Source organism: Gossypium raimondii, chromosome 1 (assembly GCF_025698545.1).
Source record: "Gossypium raimondii isolate GPD5lz chromosome 1, ASM2569854v1, whole genome shotgun sequence".
Taxonomy (NCBI): Eukaryota; Viridiplantae; Streptophyta; class Magnoliopsida; order Malvales; family Malvaceae; genus Gossypium; species Gossypium raimondii.
Window position 1 is genome coordinate 34712610 of NC_068565.1, and position 27868 is coordinate 34740477.

Here is a 27868-nt window from a genome sequence, read left to right on the forward strand (position 1 = left end):
ATCATTCCTTAATCTGTAATGGATAGATGGAAAACAATCTCTACTTTATCAAACCAAATAACAACCCGATGCTTCTAGTCTGCAATAATTCAGTGTAGCAGATTCAACTAGTTTTCACATTTAAGGAGATTGAATACAAGCATTTTCGTTATGTTTTTAGTTCAATTTCTTTAGTTTTCTTTAAATTCAATAAAATGTGCACATCGAGTCTTTTATTAACCTTAAGGGTCGAATAAGGCCTAAGGGAGAGCTAATGTACTTTGTGAGTGTGCATGAGACCATTAAAAGGCATTTCATGTCAATACTAGACGCTATGTTGCAACATGGGGGATCCAATGTCGCAACATAGAGAGCAAAATAGAAAAAGTGAGAAACTACCTTCAATGTCACAACACGGGCTAAGGGTTTGCGACATACCCTTGAAGATGGCTACAGAGGAACATGCTGGTTGGTAAGGCGCGACACAGGTCCTGGTGTGTCGCGACATCAACTCTACGACAGGAATAAAACATAAAGCAAGGGCATTTTAGTTTTTAGAATCGAACTTTAAGCTCGGGAACATTAGCTAACCTAGGGTTAAGGACGACAACCACTTGAAGGCTATAAAAAGGCCTCTTTAGTACATGTAAAAGACACCTTAGTTTAACCTAGTTTTCTTTCGTTAAATTTAGTTTTGTTTCCTTTCTTAGGTTTTCCTAGTTTTAGTTATTTTCTTTCTCCAAAATATTTGATTGTAAAGGAGATCGACTTCTATGGATTCATGCTTATTATCAATATCAATCAGGCTTTTCTTAAACTCTCTATTTCAATCCATTTCCTAATGGTTAATTCTTCCATTTATTCCGTGTTGTTTATGAAAGACATGAGGAACTAATCCTTCTATGGGGGATTAGTGAGTGGAAGTATGAGCTATTAACTATTTTGTAGGGTTACATATTGGATCAATTGTTTGGGAAAGGAAGAACGTGAAACAAACCCTAGGCCTGACAACCTCAAGAAGTCATCAAGGTGGGAATTAACCCAAAATTGGCATTGCCCATTCGTAAACACTGTTAACCAAACCAGTCTAGATTGTGAGGTCGGAAGATAAGTAGTTCTTACCGACTCATTATGTTAGTGGAAGATCGGAAGATTCTACTAGGGTAGTGACTAGTTGATTGATAAAGAACCCGAGATGACAGTTGATTGACATTGCTGAAGCAAGCTAATCACCCATCTTTAGATTTGATTCACTTTATTTCTTTCTATCTCTTGCAATTTTACTCTTTTTATGTTATTTATTTCTTTATTTTAAGAAACCCTAAAATTATCTCTTCTTTTACTATTGTGTTATATAACTGACTTAAAGTATTAATTAGATCTTTAATTGTTTAGGTTAAGATTGATTTAGTACTTCCCTCGCTTGGGTACAATCCTTAAAGTACCTACCTACTTCGTTGTAAAATCTATATTACAACTTGACCCATTTACTTGCGGATACTGCCTCGTAATTCTTCATTCTATTGTAGTATTCACAATCTCAACGTTAGTACTTCCGAAGATGATTTGATTGTTGGCACCGTTGCCAGGTAGGCAACGCCACTAGATTGATTTTAATTTTCACATTCCAAAAGAATAATTAGGAAATTTCTTATCTATAGATACGACTTTATTTTGTTTTAATATTACTAATCTTTTCTTTCAGAGTTTGGTGTATGACTCGTAGTAGAGGCACGCATATTGTAGCAGCCACAGATCCAAAAAGAATAATCTGAAGGAATCGCTGACAGCAACAGCAACAGCAGCAAATGCAAGATACACCACTACCAGCTACACTTAACGTATCACGTTATAATCCATTATTCTGTGGCGCTGAAAATAACGCCCTAGGCTACCCACCAGCACCACAGTTACCTGGAAACGTGCATATAGCTCGAAATGAGAGAACTTTACGAGACTATGCCTTACCAAGTTTAGATATGGTTTAGGAAAGAATAGCGAGGCCGAAAATTACAACTAATAATTTTGAAATCAAACCAGTAATGATACAAATGATCCAAACTAATCTGTATTTTAGGGGCACTATGAAAAAGGATTCTAATCAACATTTGAAATGGTTTCTTCAACTCTGTGATACTTTTAAGTATAATAGGGTCACTGATGATGCTATTCATCTTCGGTTGTTCCCCTTTTCTCTAATCGATAATGTCTTTTTTTGGTTAGACTCGCAGCCACCAGGATACATCCTGAATTGGGACAAACTTGCTGAAAAATTCTTACAGAAATTTTTCCCGATTACTAAAGCAATCCAATTAGGAAGAGAGATTCTTGTCTTTAGAAAAATGGAAAGAGAAAGTTTTTATGAGGTGTGGGAACACATGAGATTGCAAATATTTTATAATGGGTTGGATTAGACAAAGCTGCAGGAGGAGCCCTTATGAATAGGACGTAGAAGGATGCGTATGAAATTATTGAAAATATGACATTAAACTCCTATCAATGGCCAACTGAACGATTCACATATGGCTAGAAACCCACTACGGTCAAAGCTATTCATGAGGATAATAAATATCAACAACTAGTGGATAGACTCAACTGTACTGAATCAACTTCTACACTGTCTATGCATAGAGGAGACAAGCCACTCTTCCATTATATCAATAATCCTGCTGAGGATATAAATTACATTGGGAATATGGGTGGAAACCCTTATTCAAACACATACAATCTTGGCAAGAGAGATCACCCAAACTTGAGATGGGGAGGAAACCAAGGATGAGGTAATAATTCAAGTCAAGTTAAAAAAAACTAATTACCAACCTCCTTACTTGTAGAAACAATGTGGTATGTGGTTAACGTCTTGATAGAATTGAGGGAGAGATGCAGTCAATGAGAATAGATGTCAAAAGACATCAAAAGACAAATTGAGGATGAAATGAGCTAATTGAGGAGCATGATGGGCGATATCAAAAGACAAATTGGCTCAGGCATTCCCAGTAACACGGAAGATAATCCACAGAGGGAAGGTCAAGAGCATGTAAAAGCTATAGCACTTTGATCAGATAAGGTAATGAGTAGCCCAGAAATACCTATCCTAGAGGTAACTATGGATAATATTAATGAACCTCAAGATAATTCCTTAGAAGTGGAAGACGGACCTGAACCAGATAAGAAGAATGTACCAGCGATTGAGATGGGAAAAGAGACACCTAAATATGCCGAAATCACAAAAGTCCCATTTCTATCAAGATTAGAATAAAGAAAAAAGTGGACGAGGATGAATTTGTAAGTTCTTTGAATTTTTTTTTAAAACCTTAAATCTTAACCTACCCTTGATCGAGTCAATTGAGAAGGTTCCCAAGTACGCCAAGTTTTTAAAGTAAATGATGGTAATCCGTAAGAAAATCAGGGTAGGAGACCATGTTAATTTAAGTGTTTCCTGTAGTGTAATTATTTTCAGATAAGTACTGTGAAAAATGAAAGACCCGGGCATTTTTACCATTCCCATTGAAATATGGAGTATTCACTTTAATAGATCCCTATGCGACTTAGGAACTAGTATTAATTTAATGCCCTCAATTTTTGAAAAACTTAGGTTAGGGAATCTTAAAGCAACTCAATTGGCTGACAGGTTTTCAGTACACCCAAAGGGGGTATTAGAAGATTGCTAGTCAAGGTGCGAATCTTTATTATTCTTGCAGATTTTGTAGTACTTGACTTTGACGAGGATCGTGAGATACCAATCTTGCTAGGAAGACCTTTCCTATCCACTTCTAGATCCACCATTGATTTAGAGAAAAATGAGTTGACAATAAAAATTAATGGTGAGACTGAAACCTTCAAATGTAGCTATTAGCCGAACGAGGAAATTAGGGGAGCATTGCAAAAATTTATATATTTCTGACGTTCCCAAATCAAGGGAAATATTTCCTTTTATGAATACAGAAAGAATAAACAGGTTCAAGGAACAAGGCAAATGAGCAAAGGCTGAATGGCACGACGAATTGCGGACCAACATTAATAGAATAAAAAAATCATCCACGGGTGAATTCACAATACTGCTGGATAAATTTGGTAGTATAACTTAAAATTTGTGAATTGCTACATGATATTTGTAAGTTACTGTATACTTAACTAACCATATAGTTTAGATTTTAAATTTTATTTTATGTAGGTTTATCGTTAGATTGAAACATCCTTAAGATGGAGTTTTAGGCCGAAACAGAGTCGTCGTCCCAACGTAGTAGACAGTCCCTGAGAATCGCCAAACTGGCGGATGTGTCGCTACACGAAACCCCTATTTTGCCACATTGCTACAATTTTCTGTAAGGTTGACTTAACCCATTGCACAACCCGACAGCTTAAACACTAATTTTACCCAATTTTTAAACCATTAAAACCCTATTTTAAAACTTAAACTCCTATTTACTCCTAATTAAAACACTCCTTAAACCCTTACCCTCTCAAACTCTTTCAAATCTATCAACATCCCCAAAACCCTTAATTTCCCAAATTTCCTTTCACAAACTTGGTGCAACAAGGAACGAGGACATCACAAGCAAGCAAGGAATTCAAACGAACTTCAACTATATATTCCAGGTTAAGGGTTCCTAAACTCAAACTTTTCACTATTCCATTGAAGTATTTATTTAGCAAGTCATTAGGATTGAAACATTATGCCTCCTAGAAAAGTTAAGCGAACAATGGAAATGGAGCCACTGATGGTTCAAAATCCATCTACTTTTCCAAATCAAATTGTTGAAAAGAATTTTAATGAATTTCAAGGAAAAAATTTATTCAAGAGAGGGGATTTGATCTATCGATGATTTTATGTAAAGAAATGTGGCCTTTTGTCAGATATCATCGATGGGGGTGTTTTTGGATGATCCCAAAAGGTAATACTGTGGTCCTTGTTATTCAATATTTCTACGCATCTTTTCAGGACCACGAGTCAAAAAAAAACTGAATGACATATATGGGATACAATACTTGTGCGAACGAAAGAGGTGAGAGTAACCCCTCGAATAATTAGTGAATTTTATAAAGTTTCATATTATGAAAATGATTTCATCGATGTAACTGACTTAGAATATTTTAAAGACATAGAGATGGATAATATTATAAATTTTTTAACTGAAGGAAAGGGTGAATGGAAATATCGCGCAGGTACTAATATCCCAGTATCATTTCATCAAGCCATTATGTTTCCTGAGGCTAAGATGTGGATTCAATTCATTTTCACACGAATTGTACCTGCTTTAAATGTTTCTAACGTTAATACCTTTAGAGCAGTTTTACTCTATGCTATTTTGCAAAAAAAAAAAAGGTGTGTGCTAGTAAATGGATCCATTAGAACATGGGAAGATGCACTAGTAGCCAGAAGGTGGGAGTGTTCTTTCCCCATCTAGAGACGACTTTATGCAAAAACACAAATGTACCTATGACATCAATTGAACAGTCATTGAACCTATCACGAAGCATTATTGGAGACACCTTGTTCCAACAATACATCAAGCTGCAGGCCAAACAGATCAAAGATGGGAACAAACGATAGCAAGAAACAATAGTTACACCCACCTCTTCACAAAGGATGGCACGAGCTCAACAAGACGTTGGTGAGAACAGTCATCCAAAGTTAGATTGGATGATTCAGTGGATGCAAGAATCGGGTCCAATTTTTCAAGAGTTTGCTAGGCAAAATAACATACAAGCCCCCAATTATACACATGATATGTTCAGTCTGACGAATATGGAACAAGACGAAAAAGCATAGGAATAGGAAAGCGAAGAGGAAGGAGAAGAAGAGGATGAGGAGATGGATGATGAGGATAATTGAATGATTTTTTAAAAAGATTTGTATTAATTTTTGGATGATTGAAATTTAAACTTTGTAGGAGTAAGATTAATAAGTAGATTTTCTTTTAGTTTTGTCGCATTTTGTTTAATTTTTCTATGTAGGAACCCTCCATGAAGGAGACACAAACAAATTCGAACTTTTAACGATCAAAGGAGGAAGCACCTATCAATGGAGTTCAAGAAACCACGATCAATCGAGTAATTTCCTTCCTTATCTATTATTCGGCAACACAATGAGGACAATGTGTCAACTAAAGTCTAGGGGGCTAACATAGAAAATTTTGTTTCAAATTTTTACATTTTCTTTTGATTTTTCTTTTCTTTTCTTTTATGTGCTTGAGCTTGTAGAAATACAAGTGATTGGTTAGGAGCATGTACATAGGTTGCTTGTGTTTATGAATAAATTTAGCATGATGATAGGAGATTTTAATTTTTTTTAGTAGTAAACTACTAAAGTTCTATATGTTATACTGTAAATAGGTATTAAACGATCATATGTACCAAGTGATAGAAAATACAAGGAAACGAACATGCTAGTATGAATGATAAATGGTTGAATTTTTGTTTGTTTGGTTGATTAAATTAATGCATGTTGAGATATTTAGGGATGACCTAAGGCATTGTTTGGAACACATCCATAGCCAAAAAAGTTGTCCTATCTATACTTCACATTTAGTACCAATTTTGAGCCTTTTGACACTTCTTGATGAACAGCGGTACAAAACCCGAGCCTGAAAATGTTAATTTGTATATGCCTTTTTTCTTTGGTCCTATACTGTACGATTATAGACATCTGACCATACGTATTGAGGGTTAAGTAGATACATCATAGCAGAGTTTGTAAAACTAGAGTGAAATAGGAAAGATTAGTGTGATATAATAATTATAAGTTAGTGTAATGTGTGAAACAAAAAGAAAAATTCAAAAAGCAGAATTGGTTTGAGTAGAAAATATCTTACACTATAAAAAAAGCATTCATGAGTGAGATGTATTGAAAAAGAGAAAAGTCGCAAAGTCACAAAAAAACTCGTTCATTAGTGCAAAAAAAATCGTAAGGCTAGCCACAGTTACTATGTCATGCTATGATTTCCTATATATGGAGAAACGAAGAGGGTGAGAGAAAGAGAAATAAGGCGGTAAGCGGGTAAGGGTCACTAAAAGGGGAAGATTAAGGATCAATGCGATGTGTCAAACTATTTTTATGTTTGTAACCTTTTGATGCTTACTGTTTTTGAATTCCATACCTGTCCTAAGCCTCAAAAGGTTACAAGCCAAAAAGCATTATATGACCTAAATATCCATATACATGAATGGACATTATACTGAACATTCACATAGACGACTATTTGTATTCTGTTTGGATAATCAAAGTAGTTGTATGATTTATTAATGGATTCCTATAGGTGAAAACATTAATACTTGTATATTTTGTAACATACTGAACTTAAATGCTTCTGACCAAAAGTGGTAAGTTAACTACTCATCATGTTGAAATTGTTGGTAAACGTCAAATGCCTAAGTCATATGCTCCGAAATCAATACTTGTACCATACTGGCTCAAGGGTTGTCATTTTTCATTTTGTAATCTTTTTTTATGTTGCTTAAGGACAAGTAATGACTTAAGTGTGGGGGAGTTTGATCTACCGTAATTCGATGCAGTAGATTAAACTAGTTTTCACATTTAAGGAGCTTGAATACAACCATTTTCATTATGTTTTTAATTTAGTTTCTTTAGTTTTTTTTACATTCAATAAAATGTACACATCGAGTCTTTTATTAACCTTAAGGGCCGAATGAGGCCTAAGGGAGAGCTAACGTACTTTGTGAGTGTACAGGAGACCATTAGAGGGCATTTCGGGTCAATGCTGGACACTATGTTACAACATAGGGGATCCAATGTCGCAACATAGAAAGAAAAATAGAGAAAGTGAGAAGTTACCTTCAATTTCGTGACACAGGCTGAGGGTGTCGCGATATACCCTTGAAGATGGCTATAAAGGAACATGTTCGTTGCTATGTCCCGACACAGTTCCTTGTGTGTCACGACATTAACTCTATGACAGGAATAAAACATAAAGCAGAGGCATTTTGGTTTGCACAATCAAACTTTAAGCTTGGGAACGTCAACTAACCTAAGGTTAAGAACGACGGCCACCTGAAGGCTATAAACAGTCCTCTTTAGCACATTTAAAAGACATCTTAGTTTAACCTAGTTTTCTTCCACTAAATTTAGTTTTTTTTTCCTTTTTTAGGTTTTCCTAGTTTTAGTTATTTGCTTTCTTCAAGAGATCTAATTGTAAAGGAGATTAACTTCTACGGATTCATGCTTATTATCAATATCAATCAAGCTTTTCTTAAACTCACTATTTCAATCCATTTCCCTATGGTTAATTCTTCCATTTATTCTATGTTATTTATGAAAGCCATGAGGAACTAATCCTTCTATGGGGGATTAACGAGTGGAAGCATAAGCTATTAATTGTTTTGTAGGGTTACTCAATGGATCAATTGTTTGGGAAAGGAAGAACATATGAAACAAACCCTAGTCCTAACAACCCCAGGAAGTCATCAAGGTGGGAATTAACTCAAAATTGGTATCGTCCATTCGTGAACGCTTTTACCCAAAACAGTCTAGATTGTGAGGTTGGAAGATAAGTAGTTCTTACTGACTCGTTATGTTAGTGAAAGATCAGAAGATCCTACTTGACGAAGAACCTGGGATGAAAGGTGATTGAGATTCCTGAAGCAAGCTAATCACACATCTTCAGATTTGATTCACTTTATTTCTTTCTATCTCTTGTAATTTTACTTTTTTATGTTATTTTATTTCCTTAGTTTAAGAAACCCTAAAATTATCTCTTTCTTTTTTTACTTTCATACTATAATTGACTTAAATTATTAATTAGATCTTTAATTGTTTAGGTTAAGATTGATTTAGTACTCACCTCCCTTGGGTACGATCCTCAGAGTACTCACCTACTTCGTTGTAAAATCTATATTATAACTCGACCCGTATACTTGCGGATACCACCTCGTAATTCTTCATTCTATTATATTATTCACACTCTGGTCGTTAGTATATCTGGAAGCGGTCAGCTTCAAACTGAAATAGTGAATTAAAAGATTAAATATTCTCACTCTAATGAGATGTACCTATGACACTTAAAACTTTGTCATATTAACCAAGAAAGAATCACTAGACTCATGAAAAATGGTCCCTTAAGTATGCTTAAGGAAGTTAGTTTTCCATAATGTGAATCTTGCTTAAAAGGTAAAATGATTAAGAGGTCTTTTAATAGGAAAGGTACAAGGGCCAACCAACCTTTAGAACTTGTCCACACTGATGTATGTGGTCCCATGAGCATCATTGCTTAAGGAAGTTATGATTATTACGTGGCTTTTATCAACGACTATTCTTGATATGAATATGTGTATCGAATGCACCGTAACCTTTTATAAATTTTGAGAGTTTCGTGCAGAAGTGGAATAGTAATTAGGTTTATCTATAAAGAATATTTGATCTGGTCGAGGTGTGGAATACTTATCCAACGAGTTCTTAGGATACCTCATAGAGAATGAGATTTTATCCCAATTGATTGTACTGAGCACTTCACAGCAGAATGGTGTAGCAGAGAGAAGGAATAGAACCTTGCTTGACATGGTTCGTTCAATGTTAAGCTATTCACAACTCCTTACTTCCTTCTAGGGATATACAATACAAACAGCTTGTTATCTTCTGAATGATGTGTCAACCAAGTCTGTTTGTAAGACACCTTATGAACTGTGGCATGGAAAGAAGCCCGCTCTAAATCACTTTAAAATATATGGTTGTCCAATAAACATTCTGGATAAGAATGCAAAGAAGTTGGATGCACGGACAGAACTGTGAATGTTATAGGATATCCGAAAGGAACAAAAGGAGGATTAGTCTAAAATCCGAAAGATAATATGATTAAAGTTTCTACTAATTCTATTTTCTTTTAGGAAAGCTACATGGATAATTTTAAACCTCGAAGTAAAGTGGTACTTAAGGAAATTTCGGGCGTGGTAGAATATTCACCAAGTTCAATTCTTAAGAAAGTTTTAAAACGACCTTCAAACGACTAAGAACATAGGGGAATCCGTCGTAATGGGAGAGTTTTTAAGAAATCAGACTTCTTCATCTATGGTGGTAGTATTTATAATACAGAAGCCAATAATGAGGACGATGATCCACTCACTTGCAAAGAGGTTGTGCAAGATGTTGATTCCAAGCTCCGGAAATAGGCCATGAATGTCGAAATAGATTCTATGAAATTCAATACGGTGTGGGAACTTGTAGACTTACCAATTGAAATTAAACCCATAGGGTGTAAGTGGATTTACAAGAGGAAGAGAAATACAGAAGGGAAAGTGGAAACACACAAAGCTAGACTTGTAGGCAAAGACTACACACAGAAAGAAGACATCAATTACGATGAGACCTCTCTGGTAACCATGCTCAAGTCTATTCGCATACTCTTCTCCATTGCTCTGCTCTCGATTACGAGATCTGGCAAATGGATGTCAAGACAGCATTCTTGAATGACTATCGTGATGAGATCATTTACATGACTCAACCCACTGGCTATATTGTCAAAGGAAAGGAGTAGAAAGTTTGCAAACTGCTAAGATCCATTTATGGACTTAAGCAAGCGTCCCACTTATGGAATAAAAGATTTGATCAAACAATCAAGACTTTTGGATTTTAGTAAAACACTGATGAACCTTATGTTTATAATCGAATAAAGGACAAAATAGTGGTCTTCATTATTTTGTATGTCGATAATATTCTACTTATCAAAAATGATGTAGGATAATTGTCATCGATTAAACTATGGTTAGCTCAACAGTTAGCATGAAGGACTTGGGTGAAACTAGTTATATTCTTGGAATTCGAATCCTTAGGGATCGAAAGAATAAAACCATAGCTCTATCTCGAGCTTCATACATCGATACGGTACTAAAACATTTTCATCTTTCTTTAGATGACTATCTTAAGACAGCGGAAGAAAGAGAACATATGAGTAAGGTTCCATATGCTTCGGCAGTTAGAAGCCTTATGTATCCTATGTTTTGCACATATCCAGATATTTTTTTCATAGTAGGAATGGTTAGTCGATATCAATTGAATCTAGGTCTCAGGCATTGGCAAGTTATAAAGCATATATTAAGTTATCTTAAAAGAACTAGTGATTATATCCTTGTGTATTCTGGGGAGAACCTTACTCCTATTGGATACATAGATTCAGATTTCCAAACCTGTAAAGATTCAAGGAAATCGACGTCGGGAAATGTATTCATTTTAGGTCATGGAGCCATAGTATGGAGAAGTATAAAACAAACTTGCACTACTGACTTTACTATAGAGGCCAAGTATGTGGCTACTTCTGAGGCAATGAAAGAAGAAATATGGCTTCGAAAGTTCTTAACCATTCTGTAGATGTAATAGCTATAACACTATATTGTGATAACAGTGCTGTAATAGCTAATAATAAGGAAATGAGAAGTCGCAAAAGGACGAAACACATTGATCAAAAGTATCACTTGATATGAGAGGCAGTAGCCAAAGGGATTGTAGATGTAATGAAAGTAGCTTCTGAAAATAACCTTGCAGATTGTTTACTACGACTATTGTAACTAGGATTTTTATCAAACACATCGAGGATATGGGAATGTGAAACATGACATATTTACTTCACTAGGGCGAGTGGGAGATTGTTGGGAAATGTGTCCATATTTTAGTAAACATGTAACTATTTTCCATTTATTTGAACGATGAATAAATAAATAAAGTTAGTTTCACATTTCACTATTATGTCTTTTTTATTTCTGTCTTTTATATTTTACATGCATAGCAAAATTGTAACAAGAAAATATTAGCTCATTGATTGTCTAACTTCAAACTGAAGATAAGTGGCATTGTAAGAACATTTACATTGTGAGAAAGACACCTTACTTCAGTAGATAATCTAACTAAGCCTGTAATCCATAAAAGAATCAAAACGAGCATTTGATTCAAATACTAAGAAGAATTATTATGTCGTCTACAATTCCAATTGGGGAGATGACTAGTCTTGGCTATCGAAGTAGTTGATTCCATGGATAGAGACATAGATGTATTCATTGCTAGAATGATACATTAGACTGGACCCAAAATGAATTAATTCTGAATTTGTTTGTGAATTAATTCACTTGTGACGTTCACGGTGTGATTTACCTAAATCTTGAGTTAGTTACTGACCATGCAGATGCAGCTCATGTGCTTTGATATAAGTGAAGGCTTATACTTTAAAGATGATCGAACCCATAGTTGGTATATTGGGTACATGACTTGTGTATGGCATGGCTTTACTAGAAATAGTGGAATTCATAGCTCAATTAAAGAGTTAATGATATTCTTTTATTGGCATTATGTGGATTGATAAATATGGAACGTAGCTACGAGTTTATTGTTCTCGAACGAGCAATTTGTCACGGTCATTTGTTGACAGTGATCATATTAACTATTAAGAAGACACAATCATGACAATGAGATAAAATAGGATTGTATTGAGTAAACGGATTTAACTCAAAGGAATCAAATATATCATATGAGGATAACACACACATGATGAGGTCATTGGACAAAGCAATTGGATGAATTCCTTTCGTAAAGAGTATACAATAAGGATTTTTCAATCATGGTACTTCTTGTGGACTGACTCCATGATTAAGTAATTGTGAATTATCGAAACGATGCATGTGGACATAATTGCAATTACTAGAGCCTAATTGTATATGTCTGGTTGGTCCCTCTACTAGCTCAACAAAAGCTCGATTGGATTCCATTTGAATTAGAAGAAAATTCTATGACTTTGGAAATAATTTAATTAAGTTTATTTATTCGATGTGGAATTAAATTAAATGGTCGTGAGAATTGTTCAACTAGAGAATTTGATTAAAGAATTTTTCTTGAAAAATTAAATTGGAAAATCTAAGTGATTTTTGAAAAAATTAATTTTGATCAAGTAAAATTAAATTAATCAAATTAATTAAAATTATTATAATATTTTTAGAAATTAAATTTCAAGTCAGACAATTGGTCCAATGGGTAACTAAACTTGAAAATTGGACTTGAAATAGTAAATTGGACCCGGGAGCCCAAAAACTGAGACCAAGTCCCAAAAAATGGTCGACCCAGGCCTGGTATGTGAAACCGACCCGACGGCCCATCGGTGGCTAAACCGGACCAGTCGGGTTGTCACTGACTTGAATCGAATTGACAGCAACCGAACCAACTTGGGGTGCCCTAAGGGTGTCACACCTGCATCACCAGACACGACGATGTTGACGGCTGCGATGGCGACATCCTGGTGGCCGGAGGCGATTGGTCTTCGGTAGTTGAGTAGTGGAAAAGTTACACTCCTACTGGGACTCTAACAGAGAATTTTATTTTAGATTAACTATTCCAAAAATAATATTATTTTAATAGTTTAATATTAAATTAAATTTAATACTTATCTTAATAGTATTTTATTAATTGAATATTAAAGTGATTATCTTAATATTAAATTTAATCTAATATTTATCTTTATAAATATTATATTAATTTAATATTAAAGTGATTAAGTTTAATCATAGTTGAACTCTCTAAACTCTCTAAACTCTCCCTATATAAAGAGAGCATTAGTCATTATTTTACACACACTTGAATTCAAGAGAAAATTGTAGACTGAAAATTCTCTGAAGAGATTATTTCAAAAAATTTCTAGAGATATTTTCTTATTTACAACTTGACTGAAAATTTTAGAGAAATTACAAAATTACCCCTCTGGTAATTTTTATGAAATATTTTTTTATTCGAAGCGAACCCACACTCGGCATGTGAAAACAAAATGAGAAAAATGAAGTCGTAAGATATAAAACACAACTTATAGCATAAAGATTTTCTTAAATGCCCGACATTAATTAGTAAGAGACATACTCTCATGTGGTGGACGTAATCACGTTTAGATATCTTATTAGTCTAACATATTGATGTTTTTATAACCTATTTGTATGGCTCACATAATAGTAAAATTTATATAAAAATCCTAAAGGATTTAAAATAATTGGAGGATATAGAGTTACACGAAAAAATGTTCGATAAAAAAAATGATCCAATTTGTCCATGTGTCTATAAAAATGTTTGTATTAGATTTTGTGATCATTTTATTTATGTTGGTGATCTAAATATTATTGGAACTCTGAAGAGCTTCAAAATGCAATAAATTGTTTAAAGAAATAATTTGAGATGAAATATCTTGGAAAAATAATTTTTTTGTCTTGGCTTGTGGATCAAGTATTTAAAAGATGAAATTCATGCCCATCAGTCAACTTATATGAAAAAGATATTAAAGAAATTTTACATGAATAAAAAACATCCAATGAGTATCCCGATGGTTGTATGATCATTAAATGTGAATAAATATCAATTGTCATTGCGAGAATAATGAAAAGTTTCTTGGTCCTGAAGTACCATATCTAAGTGTCATAAAGGCATCAATATATCTTGAAAACAATATAAGACCTGATATAGCTTTCGCTATAAACCTATTAGTAATATTTAATTCTTCTCCAACATGTAGACATTGCAATGGAATTAAACATATATTCGGATATCTCAGAAGGACCAATGATATGAAATTATTTTATTCAAATGATTCAAAATCTCTATTAGTTAGCTATGATGATGCTGAATATTTATTGAATCCACATAAAGGTTGATCTCAAACAGGAAATTTTACACGTGGAGGTACTATCATATCATCATGTTCAATAAAATAGACATTAACTGCCGTCTCTTCAAATCATACAAAAATAATTGCAATGCATGAGGCAAGTCGAGAATCTCTTTAGCTAAGGTTATTGACCCAACATATCCAGAAGATATGTAATTTGTGTTTATAGGAAAAGATGTCAATTATCTTATACGAAGATAATACAACATGTATAGATCAATTGAAGGGTGATTACATCAAAGACATTTCCAACCACAGTGTTTGAAAAAGGGTGGTTACATCAAAGGCATTGCTAACCACAACGTTTGAAAGACTAGTATATAAGACTGAATGCTTCAACTCAAAGATATAATGTGATGTTGCCATTAGGGGGAGTCTAAAACACGTTGTACTCTTTTCCTTTGACCAGACTTTTGTCCCATACAGGTTTTCCTGGTAAAGGCTTTTAATAAAGCAACTTATAATAGGAGATTGTGCACTATTTTTCCTTCATTAGGTTTTCATCCCACATGTTTTTCCTAATAGGGTTTTAACGAGACACATTTTTATTTATAGACATCCAAGGGGGAGTGTTGTAAATTCATTGATAAATAGATGTCCATAACCCCCCCTCCAAATTCGTTATCTTATAACCCCAAAACCATTTATAGGGTACCTATATTGGTCTTTAATGTTTTGTAATTTATGATTTTTGAAGCCCTATAAATAGATGGGAAAGTTGAATTATTCTTTCATCTTCTGTTCTTCTCTCTTGTTCATTCTATATTTCTTTTAAGTTTTATAACATATATAATATTTTATAACAAATACATTTTATATACTATTTCTAAAATATTTTTATTATTGTGAATATAAAAATTATTTTTACATTATAATAAAATTAAATTTAATTATAAATTAAATTAAAATTAAAATTTGATTATATTCTGTTCTTGTAATTTTTTTTAACTTGTCAAACACTAAATTATAATTCATTTCGATCTCTCAAAACATTTTGCTCAACTAAAACATCCAGACCAAATGTAATCACCATCCATAAATATTGAAAATGAATGAACACTTCTTCAAAAGAATTAATAATAGATCAACAAGTAATGAATTAGATCTTAAGTTTTCTTTTTGCAAAAAAAGAAAAGAAAAGAAAAAGAAAAGTATTTTATTATCTTTTCTAAAAGTCACTTATTTAGAAAAAGAAAGAATAAATTTTATGTAATAAACTTTAAAAGAATCATAGTTCTTGTATGTTATGCTTTTTTCTCAGAAAAAAATTACTTAACAGACATGTGCATGGTTTGAACTTCTAAAATATTAAACTTGAAAAAAAAAAAAACACCTAGTAACAAAACTATACACCCTTACTTTTGCCAACTAATCCTCCATTAACATGTACCTACAAAAATTATTAACCCATCTATAATATACAAAGAATAAATAGAGCCCAAAATCTGCAGCAAAACTTTTAACTCTGAATTGGGCGCTTCCCATGCCGATCTGATTTCAAGGGGCTTGCAAGAGCTGATGTAGAAGCAGATGCAGAAGCAGTATAAGTATTAAAGGATGATTCAGATGAATGGGAATCCGAAACACCCGATGTTCCAGCAGTGGATGAGAACCCAGGAGGCCTGTGGGATCTTCGGTGTCGAGCACCCGGAGCTCCGGGTCTTGTTGGCTCTTCTAGACTGCCAGGTCTCTTTGACAGCAAAATAACTACACGGCGCATGTCAGGTCGTAATTGCGGATCGCCTTGCGTGCACAGTAACCCTATCTGGATGCACATAGCTACTTGTTCAGGGACTGCTGACGAGGCTAAGACAGGGTCCATGAACTCCAAGCTTTTGCCTTTCTTGTAAAGCTTATATGCCTGCGATCACAAGAACCCCCAGATGCCAGTTACTAATCCATTCTCTCTAAACTTTGACTTTGACTTTTCATTTTTCATAGAGTTAATGTTTGAATCTTCTTGGCAATTAAAGCTTGTCTTTATGTTTATTGGTGAGAACAATATGGATGATGATTCCTATTTCAAACATGAGGCGGGGTCTTTATATACCTAACTTAAAATGAGTCATGAAGATGATGTAAAGGTTAAATAGGCACAATCCGGTTTCCACTAGGAGATCCTTAAAAGTCCACATGACAGCAGACATACACGTTGCAAAAGACCAAATGAGAGATTGGGAAAAGACAACTCTGGTGCACGTGTGATCTTACAAGACACAAACACACAAGAATAGACAACCATGAACATTAAAAAGCTATCTCATTTGAAAGAATAATCTGATCGTAATATTTTTCTTACCCATTCAAGCAGACTATGAGCATCCACATCTAAGTTGAAGGATGAGTTTCTCTGGCCACTTATCAGCTCCAGAACCACAACCCCAAAGCTGAACACATCTGCCTTCACTGAAAGACGTCCATTCATCACATACTCCGGTGCCATATATCCACTGTTACAAAAATTTCATAGATAAAACTCTGTTAAATCAACACTCTGGGACAAAGGAACAGGCATCATGAAATTCCCACAATAACTTGTCATATTATTGATTAAAGAGGATGCTAGATAACATACTTTGTGCCAGCTACACGGGTGTTGACATGTGTTTGATCCTCGGGGAAGAGGCGAGCCATGCCAAAATCAGCAATTTTGGGGACCCATTTATCATCAAGTAATATGTTACCTGCTTTGATATCCCGGTGAATGATGCGATTGTGCGAGTCTTCATGAAGGTAGAGCAAACCCCGTGCAACACCTGAAATTATTTCATACCTCCGCTTCCAATCAAGCTCCATTTTTCTATTTGATTCTGCACGAAAAAGATCACCATAAAAGCCAATTGATTAATTCTATTTCCAACCATGAAAAATCGGTGAAACATCTATCATGTTATTTGTTTATGACCTTTTATTACAATCAACTTAGTTGTTAAAAACTGGTTCCACCAAGAGCCCCCTAGTTTGTGCTATAATTGGCCATCAGATTACCTTCAGTATTAATCCAAATTCATATTGTACAATCGGTCAAATCTAATGAAACAGCTTCGGAGGAAATTAACAAAACCCATTTTAGATTTTAGATAGAATGAAAAATTCTACAAATCTTGGTAGGCATTTATTTGTCTACACTAAGTGCATAACATCTGGAGGTTAGAAACCAACACCGCGAAATCAAGATTTGTACTTTGAGGCTAGAGAAACAATAGACTGTGCTAGAAATAAATAAATTTATATATACGAAATAATAAAACAATAATAGATCCAGCATATGTGCTGAAAAAAGAGAGGTGGAGAAATTAAAGCAGCACCTCAAGGTTAAATCCTTGATGAAATCCACCCACATTTTTTTTCAAATAACTTCACAGGACCTCTTACAAATCAGCCTAATATTCCTTCTCATCATCTTTCCGCTAATATACGAACTGCGTTTTCCAGACATGGATCCTTTTACTAGTTAACGATAAATAATGTGATAATTAATTGTCAGTTTCAACCACACAATCTTGAAATTAAGTTTCACGTAAGAGAGTCTAGAACTAGAAGAAGTATTTTTTATCTCAATATCTAAGATCATATATAAATGCTTTTGCATGTCCATAATGGGTTTAAATTTCAATCATAGTGGACTTAACAATTACAATCAGGCGCAGTCTAGATGTTACGAATAAGTTAAAATTTCAGACACCAGCTTAGAGTTCTCAAATTCAAGTACAAAAATGGGAGGGGTGGTTTTAATGGCATGGGAGAGGATTGATTCATAGTGGTGTAGCCCAAGATCTTCTTTAAAGACAAAGGAATCACTCAATTATACTCCATTCTAGTCATTATAATCTGCCATGAAGCATACTGTGCAAATGGTAGAAGCAAAGAAGTTAGTGCAACTTACTGAAAAGAAGCTTGTCTAGACTCTCATTAGTGACGTACTCATATACCAAAAGCTTTTCTGCTCCATGTACACAGTAACCAAGAAGATTCACAACATTGCGATGCTGAACACGAGCTAGCAACCTAGCCTCATTCTCGAACTCCTTTTTACCCTGTCTTGAGCTATGAGATAGCTTCTTCACTGCAACTTCTCTTCCATCATCTAGTTTCCCCTATAAATTAAGCAAAAGTCCTTAAGGTAGAGAAATTCCTTACTGTCTAGGTTGATGAACAAGAGAAATCATCACTTTGAAACCAGAAAACAAGAGCAACATGATTGTAAAGCTTGCTGAAAGATCTGATAACTAGAAAACCAAGGCAGGCTTATTGAATCGATTGAACTAACAAAAACATTCTAGTTTCTAGTGCAACATCAATTAACAAATTGATATGCTTTGCCTCTTTTTCTTGGCATCTAAAGGGGGAAAACGGCTAAATGGTTTGACAGGGTTAAGGGAACAGATGGTTCGATTTTGATCAAAGCTAATAGTCAGAGATGGGGTCCTAAAGTAGTCTTGGCCTTTTAGGACGAGGCATTTTCGTTATTTGCTGTTCATTATATTGTTCAGCTGCAAAAGTTGAAACTTCGAATACCTAGGAAAGTAGAATCTTTCTTTTTCCTTCAAAAAGAATCTGCGGCAATCCTTTATGTCATATCAATTACATTTTTTATGGAAACAAAAGAACCATTCAATAAATCAAAAGATCAATAAAGTTCAAATTTCTAGGCAACCAAACAAGAGTTTGAGCAGGACGATCTTACCCTGTAGACAGGTCCAAAACCTCCTTCACCCAGCTTCTGATGTGGGTGGAAATCTTTGGTAGCAGCAACTAAAATCTCGAAAGGGAAATGCTTTTGCTCTTGTTGAGCTATTTTCTCCAAGTCATCTCTACTCCGCCTGTCTGATCAAAGATCACCGAAAAATTAATCATCAAAACATGTAGAAAAGCATCAAATTATTTTTCTTTATTCTAAACTTTTCCGCATAAAAAATGGGTTTTTCATTTTACCTTTGCTTGAGATAAACTTAAAAGGTTTGATTAGATTTAGAAAGAAATCCTTCGATTTGGTCATGGAAAGTCAGAAACCTGGTAGAAACTAGATCATGAAATGAAAGAACTTTCTGAACTGAAATAGAAATAAAAAAGAAGAAAGAAATTCTAGGGAAAGATTGGAGCTTGAACAATTGGGAGAGAAAGAGGAAGGCAGAAGATTAGCTCGGGAACTTGAATGTTAAATTTGGCGTACTATATTTTCTAGCTTTTGTTGAAGGAGGAAACAGAGAAATGTATACGGAAACGTAACGTGTTGACTAGCTGGTTGACACTAGACTATTTCTCTCCTCTTTCTTCTGTATTCAATTCATCTGCCCTTTTTTTACCTTCTATAAGCACTGCTTTCACTTGTAATTTGCCACTACTACAAATCAATCACAATATACCTGCCGCTATTGTTCCCGCCAGTAAACATCATTTCGCCCCATTTTTTAAAGATAAGAAAATGAGTCTCTCCCCAAATTTAATTTGCTTCCCCTGAGATTAAACCCTTAGGTTATATAAATTTGTTCGGAATGGATTTCTGCTTCTTTCCTTTTGGTGAGTCAACTCGTTCTCTATCATCTTCTTCGATTTCCAATTCACTATTCAGCAGCCCGTCCGAGTCGCTGCACTGTTCTTGCATGAATTATTTACTGTCATTATTATTATTATAATTTGAAAGATTTAGGGTCGGGTTTTTACATGAATAATAAATAATAATAATTACAGAAACAGGGCATGTAGTAAAATATTTATCTAAATTTATGTGAATACTATTAGCCTTAAAAATAACTCATTATTATTCAATTTCAAGTGAATATATATATATATAATTTTAAGTGGTGCTACCAGCAGCAACACAAAAAAGTATACTTTCTTTTGTATTTCTTCAATATTTATTCGATATTTAAAAAGAAATTCGTATGTTTTTTTTTTGTTTGTTTGTTTAACAATATAATGGCACCACTTAAAATAAATAGTTTTGTTTCACCTAATATGATTGGGTGATGATAAATGCTTTGAGGTTGATCCTAAATTTATTATAAAAACAATATTTACTATTTCTGTAATTTTTTGTATTATCAATGTAAAGAATTCACCATTCTTATATTCAAACAAGACTCAAAGAATATATTATGGACGAAAACTAATTAAAATAAAATCAAACAGGACTTATATAAGATGAAGATCAAGATAAATATCAGCAGTGAATTCCCATTGAATTTGAAATTTCAAAATTTGGAATTGGAAAGTGAATTTTTTCAAATTCATATAGATTTTGGATATTTTGAATAGGCGGTTAAATTGCCTCTAATGTAATTAAGAATAACTTAGTAATGAGGATTAATTAAAGGTTTAAATTCAAAAATTGTCTGTGAGGTGAATTGTAACGAGAATACAAATAAATTTTAAAAATATTAGATTAAAATTTTTATAATAATAAATTTACAAACAAATATTAAAATTATATATGAATTTTGACTTAATTTGTACTGTTGTTATACATAAATTTTGATTAGAATCAATCTTCCTAAATCACTAACACCGTTATCGATGTAACGCCATTTTATTGTTATATGTTGCCTACACATAATTTTTTTTAATATAATGGTTAAAACTACCCAAAACTCTTCCTCATCTGTAACTAAGGGAATAAATTACACTTCAACATACTCGAACTCCCGTCCTCTTGCACCAACAACAATGTTGATGTCAACCGAACTAAAACTCAACCGAGACACAAATAATTGTTTTTATTCAATGTAAAAATAAATGTTGGGGATAAACTCTTGTAAACAACGAACAAAAAAAATAACAAAGAAATTGAACATAAATATTTTACGTGGAAAAATCCCTCGAAAGAAAATAAAAAACCATAGGCAAAGATAATTTCACTAAATTGGCAAAGATGAAGAATACAAAGATGGAAATAAAGACTAAACCCTGAATCCCGAAAATGAACCTCAAAACTTAAACACAAAATTCCCTGTAAACTTGTAAAAGCTAATATCTAAAAGTGTTATGGGTTAAATCTTTCTAAGGTAGAAAAGTGTCTATTTATAGGCTAAATTTTGAGTACAAATTTGACTAAAACATCCCTAAAATAATCAAAGTTTAACCAGAAGAAAAAAACTGAGAAGCTTTGGGAACACGTCGTCACGTTGTGATGTGGTTGCTGCCTCGTCGGGACGCCTTTCATCGCGTGTTGAGACGTGGTGAATCTTCTTGTTGTGACGTGAACTCTATTTCGGCAAAAAATGCAAGGCACGCTCCACAATAAATTGATGTATTTATTTATTAGAATATGTATAATTGAATCAAAATTAAAAATTCACGTGTATCATTGCACCAAATCAAATTTAAAAAAATATCAAATTGCACATTGAATAAAGTTGATGTACAATTTTGAGTTTTATCCGTCAAACTTATAACATATTTGAAAATTTAATATATAAATAAAAATATTAAAATATTGATGTACACGCCCAATTTTTGACCAGCCCAATAAGAGTCCAATTACAAAACAAAATAAAATAACAAACTACTTACCCAAATCCTCAATGGCCCAAAGTAATCTAAAACCCTAAACGGCCCAATAGAGCCCAAAAACTAAACAGCACCAGGGAATCCTAGGCTTCCCTCTTTTCCTATGCGCCGTTGCTGCCCATGTGACTCCAGCGCACTCGTCTCCCGAGGCAGCCCCTACTTGCACCAAAACGTCAAATCCTTGCCTCCGTTGACCGCAACGTCTGCAAAAGAAAGCCGAAAGGAATACCTGCAAGAAAGACGAAAACAACAGCCAAGAATAGTAGAGGCAGCGTAATAACAGTGAAAAATAAAAGAAAAACATTTTGTATTTCGGCTTTATAAGCCAGAAACCAAACGATGTAAAAAGGGGGGATTTTTGAAATACAAAAAGAAATTTTTAGAAGGGGAATCTTGTCTCTGTTATCGTTTTTGGTTTTATTTATTTTCTGATTCTTTTTCATATAAAAAAATAAATAAAAGGGAGGAGATCATTTTATGAAAGAAAGAACACAGAGAAATTGAATAATAAATAAGGTGATTTCCGATTTGCTTTTTTTTGTTCTTCTTCGGTTCTTTTTGTTTTTACATATACTTGCAAAATAAAATAAAAGAGGAAGGAGAGGGAAGTCTTACCTTCTCGAAACACGTCGCCGGACCTCGCTCACTTCGTCGGAATCGAAGTTGAAGAGGGGTTGCTCTTTTGTGGCGGAGAGAAAGGCTGCTTTGGCCTTTTAGTTTTGTTGGAAAAATGGGAAAACCTTGTTGATTAGGGTACTTCTGCTTGATAAGAAACGACGTCGTTTGAAGCCCATTGCAGTGGCCTTAAAACGACGTCGTATAAGGCTCAGACCCGATGACCCGATCCGATTGCAACTTGACCAGCGTGTTTTGGTACGGGGAGGGTTATTTACGCGCCAGGTCGTTCTTGTTTTGCACCATGATTCAATCCGGCCCTTTCTTTTCTATTTATGTCAAGATTTGCTACTAAATTTCTGTTATATTCTAAATCGGTCCTTTGTTTTATTATTTTTATTAGTTTACTATCGGTTTTATTTTACTGTTACTATTATTATTATTATTATTATTATTATTATTATTATTATTTAACATTATTATTATATTTTTATTAATCTATATAACCTTTTATATACATAATTATATTTTATGATATATTATTACTTTAAGTTTTTATTTAACATTTAATTTTATAATGTATCATTTAATTATTTTATTATTAATATAATATAATACGTATACTTTAATGGTTACTTTGGAGTATATTCTTAGGATTCACTTATATATATTTTATGCTTTAAAGATTTATACAACAATATTTTATATAATTCATCTATATATATAATTTATTAAATTATTTTTATTTTATTTATGTATCATTTATTTTATATTATTAACTTTAAGTTATCTGTTAAATATATTTATATGTTTTAAACCAATTTCATTTTCTACACATATATAATTTATATTTCATAATTTATTGTTGATTTCCTATTTATTTCTATATATATATATATATATATATATATATGCTGTTTAGTTTAAATTATTGATGTTACTCCAAAGTTAGTTTATCTTTAATTAACTTATTTTAAAATTTCTCTTCTATGTAGTATATTTAACTCATTGAAATTATTTTACATGGCTATTTTTAAATTCTATTTCACGACACACTTTGTTTATTTTAACTTTATTATTATTATTATTATGTATAGATACTCCATTTATATTATTATTAAGTTTTTCATCTAATAGGTATTACTTTGCATATCACTATTTTGATTTTTCTCCTTGCGAAACTTTTAATTTGAAATTCATGTGTATATCATTCTTTTCAATTTTAGATATTTCAAGTTTTCAAGTATATTATTCATTTTAATTCCTTATTCATATACATAGAATTTATTATTGAGGATTTCAAATAAATATTTTTCATGTTTTTGTTTTTGTTTGGTGTTTCCCTAATTAACTTTTAATTCATTTATCTTGCTAATATGAATGTTAATATTTGCTTAATGTGGAATATGATTCGAATAACTCGATTAACTCGAATAACTCGATTCGTTTAACTCGAAATTCGAATTTTTTTCGATTTTTTCGAGTCGAATCGAGTTTTGCTCACCCCTAGAAGTGATTAAGAGAATAGAATAAAAATAATATGAGATGAAAGTTTTAAAAAATAAAAGAAAATATTTATTTTAATAGGGTTTTAAGGAATGTAAGCAACTGTACATCATTAAAATTTGAAAATTTCCAATCATTGAAAATATGAAGCCTGAAAATATACATGAAACATTCAAATGGGTGATTGGAATTGCTACGCAAAGCAATTTTCATCTTATGGAGAAAATTTTGCTTTATCTCAAAAATATTATAGTAATTCATAGCTTTGTTTATTAAAAATTAATAAATCGCATAATTAAAAATGAATTTATTTTATACTAAATACATAAATAAGTGAAATGCTATATAAATCAACAAATTGAGAAACAACAAAGAAAGCGGAAGTTACGTTGCAATCAGTGAATGTTGTTTTAGGATTTTGAGAAGAGGATGAATTGTCTTAGGATAACTTTGAAATTTGAATCATAGAGAGGGAATTGGTCCACCATTTTCCCACCTGCCAATTACAGCTACTTTCTTTCCTTATTTTCTTCTTAACTAAATATTATTAATAATAATAAAAGGTCTTCTTCATTTCGTGATTCTTTATATTTCCTTGTGTTGTTCATAAAAAAATTTATTTAGAAGAAAAAAAAAAAGTCCACCTGTATTATATTAATTTCTTAGATGAATTAAATTTAAATTACTAAATTATTAGTAAGTTTACGTTTTGATTACTTGACTTTAAAGAGTTATAAATCACTAAACTATTCTAAAATTTCTATCTAAGTCATTGTGTTGATAAAATCGCTATTATATAGTTTTTTTCTGGTCGCATCGCATGTACCAATCAAAAACTCTCATTCCCCTTTTCTTTTATTCTTTAGTTTTCTTTCATGAAACAGATTTGAATGACATGAATTTACGAACCAAAATTCGAACATTTTCTTCTCCAATCTTCAAAATTGATAGTCTAATCGATTTGGATCTTATGTATGTTTTCTAGTCATCGATGGGTGCTAATTCACCGTATTGATTGTTGAAATGTCTGGAGCTCACTAGCCAAGCTTTTTTTTTTTTACAAAAAAAACTTAACAGTTCGATGACTTAAATAAAAGCTTTTAAATAATTCAATGACTTAAATGAAAACTTTAGAATAGTTCAATAATCGTTTGATAACTTTTTGAAGTTGAGTGACCAAAACATTAATTTACTAATATTGTTACTTTTTAAGATAAATTACACCCTTTTTATTCCAATTAGTACGGTCTATTCAAGCTAGGTTATTGTTTTAGGCTAAATTATAAAGTAAACAAAAATAAAGGTTAAAATATGCTTTAAATCCTTGTAATTGAAATCGCCCTCATAATTTTATTTTTCAAGAATTTGGTCCCTTTACTTTATGGATTTAACATTTTAGATTTAGTTGTTAACAAATCCAAAATTTTTGAGAAAAGATATCAAACATTTTATTAAATCAAATGATAAATAATTGTGCTAGGCATAGATTATTTTATGTTAAATAATGGTTATGGTCCCACCACTATCTTCAATTATCTTGACCATAGTTTTTCTTGGGTTAGAAAGATGTTTTATTTTTTAAAGAAATTAAGACAATGTTTTAAACGAAATAGTTAAGGATGTTTGTTATGTAACACCCCATACCTGGCCTAGACGTTAAAACCAAGTCTGGAAGTTCCATCAAATGTCTAAGGGTAAAACCAACATTTAAGAACTTTAACATTTGTCCTATAGAAAACATTTAGTCAACTAAATCGACATGGAAATCCAGGCTTACAAACCGTAGTTCGAAATAAAACATAGGTTAATTCAGATTTAAACCAACAATATAATATTAAAATAAAAAGAGATGACCGAGCTCTTGACACGATGAGCCTCTTAAGTCGATGGTTTACCTGCAATTCAGTCAAAAAATGGAATGAGTTTATAACTCAATGTGTGTAACCAATATATAGGCAAGAAAACAATATAGAAATAATAGTATTTGCCCAAATTCTGATATAGAATTAGAAATAAATAATATTCAGTAATGTCGTAACGGTTCAAATAAGATGCAGAATAAATCAAATATATATGCATAATAGATCAGAATCAGATACAATTTCCTACCTCCATCCGCTACACACATCTCCGACCATTCCAATACACCATATAATGTATTAATTACCCATCCAGCCCTACACACCAATTAGTGTTGGTATGACACGTTACAGAGTGATTACAGACTAGCTGTCAACTCAGTATGTGATAAATAGCCAAAATCAGATACAAAATTATGGCTTAGCCACTCAGTTCGACAGATTATTAAACTGCCAACACTTCCTTCTTTATACCGTTCCCACCCAATATAGATACAGGTTACAGATATCAGATATCAAAGGTGTATATACAATTATCCGATACAATTCAAAATTAGATAATACAAATCATTATCATTTAATAGTTATCGCATGAATTATACGTACAAATAATCGATTATTCAGCCTCAGAATATTGGACATCAAGTTATACAGTCTAATTCAGATCATATGTACCCTACGGAAGGCCTACGTTCAATTCGAACGACACTTACAACCATAGGAAAAATTTCAATATTTTGGCCCACATGCTCATGTGGATTCATACAGTCTGGGTGCCTGGCTCGTGTGACTCAAAATAGTGATTTACACGATCTAGCACACAGCTGTGTGACTCACAACCCCTCACATGGCCTGGACACATGCTTGTGTCCCTGGCCCATATGACCTTAAATCCAAAACAGTGAATTACAAGGTCTGGACTCATTTTCGTGTCCCTAGCCTGTGTGACCCCAAAATACAACAGTGAGTTACACGTCCTAGACACACACCCGTGTCCCTAGCTTGTGTGCCTCAAATTCAGAAATAGTGAGTTACACAGTCTACCACACGGCCTGACACGTGGCCGTGTGGCTCACACGACATACCACACAGCTTGACACATGGGCGTATAGCGTCGGGAGCCATGTTTTCCAGCGCTCAAAACTTACAGAATCTCAGGTTTTCGTTACACGCTTGGAACGTTTTTGACCTATAAGCAATCGAGATGAATTCGAGGCCTAAAAACGACAATCCAATGACCAATTACATAATCATTCTCTAACAAATTGCTAGAATTAACAATCAAAACAAAGTTATGTCAAAAAGCTTCGACACAATGCCAACCCAAAATTCACACACTCACATTGCACGAAAAAGCAAAAACAGAACTAGCGCGTTAGAGGAGTTTCTCCAGTAAGATCTTCGCCTAGAAAAATAAGTCAATCGCACACTTAAATAGAGAATATGAGCAAAATGAGTAGAAAATCAATTTCGACAAAACGAACGATAATAGCCGAAAAACTCACTAAAATAAAAAAAGAATAACGACAGAACTTACACAATAACCTTCCAATCGACACAACGAGCAACGTAGAACTTCTAATTTGACCCAGTAACAATTTACGAAGGCAATAAAAAAAGAAAAAGAAAAGAAAGATGAGAGAGAAGAAGAATAATAAGAAAATGTGGAGAAGAATATTTCTTAGGACTTAACTAAAATGAGGAGAAATATGGTAAGGTCCAATGAACCTCGGACTTAACTTGCCCTTACATCTGAACCGAAGG

General features: G+C 33.1%; 1 protein-coding gene across 1 annotated transcript; it reads right to left on the bottom strand.

The window, feature by feature from the left end:
• Nucleotides 1-15891: 15891 nt before the first annotated feature.
• Nucleotides 15892-20216, bottom strand: LOC105785680 (cysteine-rich receptor-like protein kinase 43). Its single transcript, XM_012611799.2, has 6 exons — nt 19551-20216; nt 19303-19442; nt 18502-18712; nt 17191-17425; nt 16915-17065; nt 15892-16476 (listed from the first exon to the last, which is right to left on the bottom strand). The coding sequence occupies exons 1-6, from the start codon at nt 19612-19614 to the stop codon at nt 16075-16077; spliced, it is 1203 nt and encodes a 400-aa protein (XP_012467253.1). The 5' UTR covers nt 19615-20216; the 3' UTR covers nt 15892-16074.
• Nucleotides 20217-27868: the final 7652 nt, after the last annotated feature.

Coding starts and splice junctions, on each gene's coding strand:
- LOC105785680 (XM_012611799.2), bottom strand. CDS start 19,614: ATGACCAAATCGAAGGATTTCTTTCTAAATCTAATCAAACCTTTTAAG. Junction 18,713..19,302: donor GTTTTGGACCTGTCTACAGG/GTAAGATCGTCC, acceptor CTTAATTTATAG/GGGAAACTAGATGATGGAAG. Junction 16,477..16,914: donor CTCATAGTCTGCTTGAATGG/GTAAGAAAAATA, acceptor TTGTGATCGCAG/GCATATAAGCTTTACAAGAA.